Source organism: Ostrinia furnacalis, unplaced genomic scaffold, assembly GCF_004193835.3.
Source record: "Ostrinia furnacalis isolate ACB-3 unplaced genomic scaffold, ASM419383v2 OfSCF7455, whole genome shotgun sequence".
Classification (NCBI taxonomy): domain Eukaryota; kingdom Metazoa; phylum Arthropoda; class Insecta; order Lepidoptera; family Crambidae; genus Ostrinia; species Ostrinia furnacalis.
Window position 1 is genome coordinate 224143 of NW_021137694.1, and position 10156 is coordinate 234298.

Consider the following 10156-nt stretch of genomic DNA (forward strand, 5'->3'; position numbering starts at 1 on the left):
ATATGGTGTCAATGTACTGCCTACTTTCAGTGGTAACATCAAGGTAATAATTAGTTAACTAAAAAGCAAGAAATAAGTAAAATTTTATAAAAAAAAACCGACTCCAAAAAACCTACACTAAAAAGTAGAAAAATAATTACTAATTTCCTACTAGCAGGCAAACTTTACATGTTTCATAATTTTGGCACCGACTCCAGAAGTATCAATCATGGTATACCTACATAAATATTAATTGTCTAAATAAATAAGTAGGAAATTAGTAATTATTTTTCTACTTTTTAGTGTAGGTTTTTTGGAGTCGGTTTTTTGTATGGCGTTTGACAGATTTTTGACGTTTGTCTAAGTTAAAGTAAGATGGTGCAACTCAGCCTTAAAAGAGTAGAGTCAGCGTCAAATAGTTCGTGACACCCAAAGTGGTCAAAAAGTTGACAACCTTTTTCCAATTGTAACAAAGACGCGTTGCGAACTTTTTGGCTACTCTGCTGTCGCAGCTCACGTTCAAACTCTTTGAATAAATACTCGTAGATTTTAGATAGGTAGTTCATGGAAAAATAAAATTTAAATCAAATGTCATTACTCCCCACAATGTTTTCGCATAATATTGAAGAAACTAAAAGTGGAGAAGTTATGTTTTTCCAGTTACAAAAGTTTGTTAAAACAGATACCTAACTTGTATTAACTTTCAAGGTTCAGAAAACATACGAAAAATATTCAGAAACTTAGCAAAGTCACTACGAGTATATCACAAGAGGATAAACATTTGGGCTTTTCCTATAACATTTATATTAATTAACAGTTTTTTTTAATTCTTCTACTAAGTAGTTCTAATTAATTATTTTACAAAGAGGATTAGGATTAGATTCGATTGGACAGTCCATGTTTATACTCGTATAATGCTAAATACATATTCGTACCGATATCAAAAATCATACACACCGAATGAATAATCCTCTTTTTCCCAATCTTAAATAGAAATAGGAGCACACTCGAATAAAAACTTATCTACTTTAACACAGAGAGCAAAAATATTTTTCATTCCAGGAAAATAAAAAGACTTCTANCAGGAGAATATCGACTAAATCAACATTAAGCAAACACTATAGACATGCGGGAGCATGTTAAGCCTAGTTCCATGGAGGTGACTGCACCGTGCGTATATTTAGACGAACCAATTAGAGCTACTTTTGACTCCTCATCATTCAAAAACTACTGCGCATTAACACTTCAAATTTGGCTCATGTATTGAGACTTGCAAGATGTACATCAGCTTCAAATTTCATAAATATACCTCAAACGGTTATTTAGGTATTGACGTTCAAAAATCGATATTTAGTGCACTAAAATCTATCTATCACATGTGAAATGTTAAAATTTACTAGTTTTTTACTTGTTCCTTTGTATTTACATAACTACCTTTCTGGATGCCAAATTTGAACCTTCGAGGTCATCTGGAAGTGGTTAGAATTTGGTCTATAGGTCAGACATGTAGATTTTTGGACGTCAATATCTAAAAAACCGTTTGAGGCATATTTATGAAATTTGAAACTGATGTATATCTTGCAAGTCTCAACACATGAGCCAAATTTGAAGTGTTAATGCACAGTAGTTTTTGAGTGATGAGGAGTCAAAAGTGGCTCAAAGTGATTCGTCTAAATATACGCACGGTGTAGTCCCCTCGCTGGAACTAGGCTTAACATGCTCCCGCATATCTAGAATGTTTGCTCAATGTTGATTTAGTCGATTTTCTCCTGTTGGGAACATGTAAGACAAAAATAAAATTTCCAATATTACAGACTTTGATCTAGAGCAGATGCCGCGAAAACTATACAATTTATAGAAAAACTTGTCTATGTCACCTGTAGCAAATTGAATATGCTTTTTTTGGTTCAAAGTAGTCATGTCACTAGGACGCATAGTTTCCGAGGATTAAGCGAAAAACCGAAAAGTGGCACCTTTAAACCCCCCTCTCCCCGCCGGCTCAAGGGCTAAGGGCGGGGACTTTTGCTATGTTCACCTCCTAACTAGTCTAAATAAAGTCCCGAAGTCAAAAATTGTGTTCCACGGATTTCCATCTATAATGCTTTATTGACTGGACTATAGAGACAATCTCTGACATTTTGTAACTAAGCTTCACAGTTAAAGATAACAAAGCAAGCAGAAATAGACGAAATATTTCTACAAAAGACAAAATCGTCTAATAATTTTGGATTATTTTCGTCACTTTTTTGTATTATTACCAACTCGTAAAAAGTCTGCTTGTATTAAATTGTAACTTTTATTGTACTTTAAGCGCTAATGTTTCTAATCTCATAAACATGAACGAACGTTTCAAAGGTGATGGTGTAATAACTAGCTTTTCAAGACATAATAAAATTTTCAAGTGATTAAAGTGCAAAAAACGTCTCAAGCAAAATAATTCCATCAATTTACAAACGGCCACACCTTAGTATACTCATAAAATAGTATCTCCAAAATCATGATAATGAATGAAATCCCAAAAACGGCCACCAATGCTATCAGAGGCAAACAAACGTGTTCGATTCTGACTTCCTGGTGCAGAACTGTCTCACATTTCAGCGGATGATAGTCGTCGTAGGAGGTATATCTTTTCAGTACACCTGTTTCTATCGCCTTTAGGGTGCTGAAAAAAGAAAACATTCTATGAAAATAGGTCGGTGCGATTAGTCAAAAGTGCAATAATAAATATTTAGTGCTAGCTTCGAACAAACCGCACTACAAAATGATTTTGATCACTATAAGTTTTACACAGCGTGCTATGGAGATGGCTATGCTCGAATCAGAATTTTTTTTTTAAGATTATTAGTAATTTGTTATTACACAAATTACTAATAGTCCCATTAGCCCCTCGTACTAAGCTTAAATATGCTTGTGTCACGAGTGAGCTCACCACTTATAGTCGAGCGGCGGCGGGGACCGAACCCGCGTTCCTCGGATCACTAGTCGGCCAGTTCGACCCCTTCACCGCTCGGCTATCGTGGCTTTAAATGAAGAGATCCATAAACGAACTAAAGTCGCTGACAGCCCAACGGATTAGCAAACTGAAGTGACAATGGGCAGGGCATAATTATAGTACGCAGAACTGACAGTCGATGGGGCAGCGAGGTTCTGGAGTGGATGCCACGTACCGTAAAGCGCAGCGTAGGATGTCCACCCACAAGGTGGACCGACGACTTCATAAAGGTAGCGGGAAGGCGCTGAATGCAGGCCGCCACCAACCGGCCATTGTGGAAATCATTAGGGGAGGCCTAAATTCAGCAGTGGACGGACATCCACACATAGCTGAAATGATGATGATGATGAAGTTTTGAACAAGTTGCTCTACCTAATGCAATAGAATCTCCATATTTCAATCTTGTGACTGATATTTAAGTTTGATTTACATCTGCTCAAGACCCGACAGATAAATAAAACGAGTCAAAAGTTTCGTAATAAAAGCTAAAGTTACAGGCAAACCATTTACCTACACAACTCAATTTCGTATTCTCTGAATCCCATAAGAATTGAACGACGACCAAAAAAGTATCAGACTTGAGACTTTGATTAAGTGCCCTTTATCAGTGTAACAATATTCAGATATTTCTCAGGAAATTCATTACTTTTATCGGCTTCAGAAGACCGTTTAAGTCCAGGCGTTAAATATTGGCTGTTAAAAAATAGATCGGAAAAATCGAGGCACGGGCGTTATATAAATAAGCCAAAAACGAAGCTTTGATGGTTTTAATTTCTTTTCAAATTAGCATTCGAAGCCTGCAAAGTCCATTTGATGATTATATTGTAATTGATGTAGCTACAAAAGTATCATTACTTTTTAAGTACCTAATAATTATTATGGTGATTTTGGAAGTAAGATTAATTTTATGTTGTTGACAGATAAATACCAAAAAAATACACCAAAACTATCGATTATGATTCTCAAGCGTCCGAATAAGGTTCTGGTTTCCATGACTGCTTGGCTATCGTGAAAAATCCTAAGAATCCTCTACCTACTGGCTAAACTGGTCGACCACACAGCCTTCTCGATTTTCCAACCGCCAACCTTATATTTAAACACACCGTGAATATTTTACCAATATTCTATTCACTGGTGGATTTTGCAGCCAGAAGTTTAAAATATACGCACCTTATCTTTAGTTCTTCCTTATATTTAAACTCTTTGGAGGTAAATATGTATTTCCTCACGTCATCGTTTAGATCAATTTCAATAAGTTCACAAATCTCGGTGTCGGTAAAATCTGAAAAAGAGACTATTGATTAATTAAGATCAAATTGTAATAAAATATTAATTGATAATATAATTTATCTAATGAAAAGCTAAGACGTTTCGCTAGAAATAGTTAGGAGCACTTCAACTCTCATCTTATACGAGACGAGAAACTTAATTAGAACTTACACGAGGTAGTGTTTTTAATGAAGATAAGTTCTTCAGTGTACGAGTATGACCTATTTGTTCTATTGACTTTTACAATTGAATGAGTGTATAGCCTATCTATTTAAAATGAGCGCCACGTATCTATATTTAGCGCTATATACTATTTCTTCTCAGGTCCCTGTCACTTCAGTTTTTTGCTGGATGCAGTAGGTTATTCTGCCGGCCGTTTGGTGTAGTAGTTTGTAACGACCACCCGCGACTTCGTTCGCGGGGACCCCGATTTACTCCTTTAGGGGTGGAGTTTCGTAAAATCCGTTCTTAGCAGATGTCTATCTACACCCTTTAAGGAAACTACTAGCCAAAATTCAAGTTTGTAAGTGTTATAGTTTCTGAGATTTCGTGATTAATCAGTGAGTGGTATAAGTGGTATACTTACCTGCTCGAACTGCAGGAAAAAGTGACATATAATCAGAAAGCAGTGCAGTTCTGTTAAATCTGAGGGCATTAAGAGCTTGTTTTATTGGTAGAGCTTTTGCCTGAGACAGCTTCTTCGAGAATGGTGTATTTTTGTTTAAAGTGTACTGTAAATGTAAAATTGAAATATTAAAATAGTTTTATGATACAGCACATAACCATAATACGAACAACTGAGGACTAAGGAATTTGTTGCCTGCTACTGTCTTTCCCGAATACTTATAATCCGGGCCTGCAAGGCGAGTGTGAATAGGCATTTCTGGACAAGCATGTACTATTGCATCTCACTTATACAGGGTGTTAGGTAAATGGGTATATGAGCCGACACTAGCCCATGTTAACATGGGCATATAAATGGTACGGTGAAATCAGAAAATTGATATGTTCATTATAATTATTTTAATTTTCATACAAATCGGATTTTATAAAATTTATTTTGTATGAAAATTAAAAAAATAAAATGATTCTATCAAAGAAGAACGGTCATCTGTGACCCAGGCCCGACAGAAACGAGACATACCTCAGTTTTTTTGTCATGTCTTAATTAGTTAAATTATACATTTTTTATATTCGAAATCTATGTATAACACCAAAATATTACCCTTTGTTTTTGTTCAGGCGTCATACAAAAACTAATACAAAATTTATCACCAAAATTGGTAAATGTATGTACCTAAATGTCTATTACAGCTGCTATGGAATGTATCTATGTGACCTGGAGATACAGCCGGATTATACAGGGTGGAAACGATAAGTGATCTCATTTGATTATTTCTAAACTATACAAGATATCAAAAAACCAGTTACTAATTCTAAAAGTGCTTCACGAGCTCTTTCAAATGGTACCAAATAATAGGTTACAGATTATATATAGAAGCTGGTAACATAGAATTTTTGGATTTTGAAACTTCTCGTTTTCACCCTGTATAATCCAGCTGTATCTCCAGGTCACCTAGATACATTCCATAGCAGCTGTAATAGACATTTAGGTACATACATTTACCAATTTTGGTGATAAATAGGCATTTTGTATTAGTTTTTGTATGACGCCTGAACAAAAACAAAGGGTAATATTTTGGTGTTATACATAGATTTCGAATATAAAAAATATATAATTTAACTAATTAAGACATGACAAAAAAACTGAGGTATGTCTCGTTTCTGTCGGGTCTGGGTTTTTTTTGTATGGGGCGTGACCGTTCTTCTTTCTGACTTCACCATACCATTTATATGCCCATGTTAACATGGACTAGTGTCGGCTCATATACCCATTTACCTAACACCCTGTATAGATAAGGTTAAAAGTATACTCACATCGTACTCCAAAATGTGCCTCATGTTTCCAAAAATTGCAAAATCGAAACTTCCTGATTCTAAATCTTCTATTCTAATGACATTCTCCTTTTCACTCACCAAGTGAGAGAGCAAGTTAGACGTATACACGGTGTAGATGATGTAGGAATACAGAAAGAATGTGAAATACGCTGTTCTCCGCGAGGAAAAAACTACATCCACTGGAAAAACTGAAAGTTTATATTGTTATGAATTTGTTTGATTATTCTGCTGAAAATATTCCAGAAAGAGTTTCGCGAAGGTATAAAAATACATGGTAAAAACGAAACATACAAATTTAGATATGAAAACTAGCAGCTTATCAACTTGGTTTCACCTGAAAATTCACTAGTAAAGCACTAAAAGTAGTATTTGAATGAAAAATCTTACTTTAGCACATTCTCACAGGATGTATCATCAAATTAATCGTTCAGTTATTTTGGTAATTAATTTCTAAATCTACATAACGTATTCACAAACATTATTATGAGGTCTACCTACTTACAGTGCGCATGGACGCACAAGGTGACACACGAAGCAATCCACCAATCACAGAGCTTTATTCAAAGCTGTGCGTTCTATTAGCTGCTTTACTTAACCAAGCATCGTTTGTGAATACGGGCGTAAGTATATTGAGTAAGAGCTTGAGAACTAAAGGCTTAAACATATCCTCTCACTAATTCCACGAATTCATGAAGGTACCGCTTTCGCCTATAGAATGGATCAGCTCAGTGCCAGCTTGTATCGTTGGATACCTAAACTAGATCATAGAGTAGAGAAGATTGATTGGAACTCAGTGTCTTTCGAGCGACGGCTTTAGGACCTAACCCACTGACGTCCGAATTGGCCTTATTTTATACAGTTCTATATATTTCGAGCAGAATGTATGACATTTATTGTAATTTGCTATTTCTGCCGGTTTCAAGAAAGATAGATCAGTAATTTTTATTCCACGCCGCACAAGTTGACAAATTAATCAAAGAAATACGTTTCAGAACCGAAAATTAACAATTTCGGCGGTCTTATCGCTAGGATAATGAAGCTTCATAATTATGTGGATTTTGAAATATTTTTCCTCCACAACAACTTACAGGAAAGAGGCTTTTTTATTTTCCTTCGTAATGTTTAACAAATATACCTATGTAAAGTAAGTAAGATGAAGTTTCAGAAAAAAATATTTGTAACTGGCAAACATTTTATTACCTGAAAACTTCTCGTAAATTGTTGGTGGGTATGTTCTGCTAAAATGAGTTCTGAGAAGTCATAATGTATAATGGAAATGCTTGCTTAATTTTACTCAAGCCTCATTATAATAAGGTAATATACGTCCTGTTATTTAATTGTGTGTTCTTTTATGAATGACAAGAATTTGGGCTCATTTCAGAAAAAAATAGAGCAACATTTTAATACATTTTGGCTACATTTCTACTACAGTCAGCGATAAAATATTTCGTGACTCCCAAAGTTGTCAAAAAGTTCGCAATAAGTACGTCTTTGTTGAAGACTGTGTATTGCAAATAATGTTATTATTACAAAACCATAAAAAATCCTATGAATATAAAGTTACGTAGAAAAACTTGTCATGAAATTGCATCTGAGAAATTGCGTTTCGACTAAAGCACTCGAGTCTTGTCAGAACAGTACCTCTAGTAGGAAAAACTTTCGAGTTCGTTTCGTTGCGTATTCAAAGTGTCATCGAAAAATTTTGTATGAAAAATTAAACAGCGCCCCCTAGGGCGGCTATAATATAGGGGGCGCTGTTTAATTTTTCATACAAAATTTTTCGATGACACTTTGAATACGCAACGAAACGAACTCGAAAGTTTTTCCTACTAGAGGTACGGATCTGCGCATTTGCGAATGCACAAATGAGCAGCGTTAAAGTTGTGCATAACTTCAGTGGACGCAGCTGTTATGCACACTACGTTTCTCAAGTTTACAGCAATATTGCATACTGCAATAATATTTGGCCAATGTTCTAATCTAGCGATGTTTACTAAACTATATTATGTGGGATAAATGTATATTGAAATTGTATTTTGGAAAGAACAACAAATCGTTTTTATCCCACATAATCTACCTATGCCCTCTTTTTTAATCTACACAAAAACCTATCTTTGTTCGTGTCAGCCAAATGACGTCCACCGCTAGACAAAGGCCTCCTCCAAGGATTTTCATAACGACAGTTCCTGAGCTGCCCTAAAAACATATTATATCGAGCCGAATGCCGAATCGAGATCCGAGGAACGGGTTTGGACCCCGCCGCCGCTGAACTAGGTGGTGAACCCACTTGTAACACAAGCATACGAGTATTTGGCTTACCATGACGGGTTTAGGGTACTATTTTTTCTACCCTTCGGGTGCAAAACCCTAAAAATACTTACTATGCTGGCAGTACCCCCCAATGATCAACAGTACCTCCAGACCGAGGCTGCATTCCACATGATCTCCTAACAGCCTTTTCTCCCACCAGGCTCCGAGGTAGAACAGGCAGCAGACCACCACAGCGGCTGCTGTGAGGAACTTCCAGAGCCGAGCCGTGAATGGCCTGGTGTAGTACGGGTTGAACAACTTCACGTCATGGGTACGGCGGAGGAGGAAGCCGTATCTGGTGAGAGTAAGTAGAGAGAGAAAGCTAGGATTATGGATTTTTGACAGCAAATGCTGAATATCTTGTGTTGTAAAATACTGGGTGTCCCAAAAATTTGTGTTAAGCTGAAGCCCAGGGGTAGATCATTACTAGAGCTAAATCAATTGTTACCGCAGTCTTATGCGACCACTTCTATAAGCTATAAGGGTTCTATAAGCTATTCGACGGAATGCTGAATACAGCATAAAGTCAGTCCAATGCAGGTCATAGGAGTCACAACCGCTGAGATGTTAGTTTCTTTCCAAGATGTTTCAATGAGACAAAGGTTCGTAGAAAAATTCCAAAGCAAACAGAAGAATAACAACAGGGTTTTTAATAACTTTACCTGACGGTGACGGTGTTCGACTGACTCAAATGATGAAAGATTTATCTTAATCCCCCATTAGTTGACACTCACTTGATCTAAGAAATTCAATATCTTTTTGCTAGCTTTTTCAATCTAATAGACAAAATTCAATAATAGAGGTTCTATGTAATTTAGTAAAATCTGTAGAAAACTGTGACCTTTGCCATCTGGGTCTAGTTATCTCTTTAGGCACCAATTATTAGCATCCGGAAAGCGTCCGATAAATTACGGACTCGCTAACAAATGACCCGGATTTAATTCGTCGCTCAACATTTTCAAATAAAATAGGTCTTGGTTGGAATAAATTTTCTCGGAACCCTGAATCTAATGTTCTATATTTTGAGCTCTATAAAATTTAACACTTACTTTTCTCTGTATTTTATGTTTTTGTGGATTTACGTATTACGTCCGTCTTTTATCAATACCATCTTTAAGTGCTTAAATAATTGATCCCTTTTGTCATTCTTCATATCATGCTTATTAATGATGAATATTAGTTTTCTTCGTTAGGTAAAAATTATGAACCAACGTATATTAATCCGACATTTACTTACTCAGTGTAGTATCCGTTATTATTCTACTGTTATGGGATATTTAACTAGGTACTTATTTATTACCTGAAATGTACAACTGCTCCCATTGGATACGAGAATGCCAGCATTTCTGGTGTCATCGCAAAAGGTACAGCATATAGGTCGACTGCTGGCTGTTTATGTATGAGGACATCAAAACTTCGCTCGTCTACGTAGGTAACACTAAAAAAGTTATTAAGTACAGTCGACGGCACATAAAGATAAACATCGTCGATCTTATTTAGTTGTAATAGGTACTATTTTTACAACAAAAATGCTTTAATCGATATGCTTTCGAGGGAACATTAAATATTGTAAGGGCCCACACTAGCGTTTTTCGAGTGACTTCGTCTTGCCAGCGCCCGCGCAAATCTGCTCCGCTGATTTACGCA

At 36.1% G+C, this 10156-nt stretch overlaps 1 protein-coding gene across 1 annotated transcript; it reads right to left on the reverse strand.

Moving 5' to 3' along the window:
* Positions 1 to 2421: 2421 nt before the first annotated feature.
* LOC114364651 (uncharacterized) lies at positions 2422 to 9865 on the reverse strand. The gene is made up of 6 exons (XM_028320874.1): positions 9810 to 9865; positions 8581 to 8804; positions 6179 to 6387; positions 4827 to 4971; positions 4142 to 4253; positions 2422 to 2641 (listed from the first exon to the last, which is right to left on the reverse strand). Exons 1-6 carry the CDS (start codon positions 9863 to 9865, stop codon positions 2422 to 2424), a joined length of 966 nt encoding a protein of 321 aa, XP_028176675.1.
* Between the last annotated feature and the right edge of the window lie 291 nt (positions 9866 to 10156).

Excerpts from the sequence above, each read along its gene's own strand:
- LOC114364651 (XM_028320874.1), bottom strand. The coding sequence starts at position 9,865 with ATGACACCAGAAATGCTGGCATTCTCGTATCCAATGGGAGCAGTTGTA. Across the intron at positions 4,972-6,178 it reads GGCACATTTTGGAGTACGAT|TACACTTTAAACAAAAATAC; the intron begins GTGAGTATACTT and ends TTACATTTACAG. Across the intron at positions 4,254-4,826 it reads TTTTCCTGCAGTTCGAGCAG|ATTTTACCGACACCGAGATT; the intron begins GTAAGTATACCA and ends TCTCTTTTTCAG.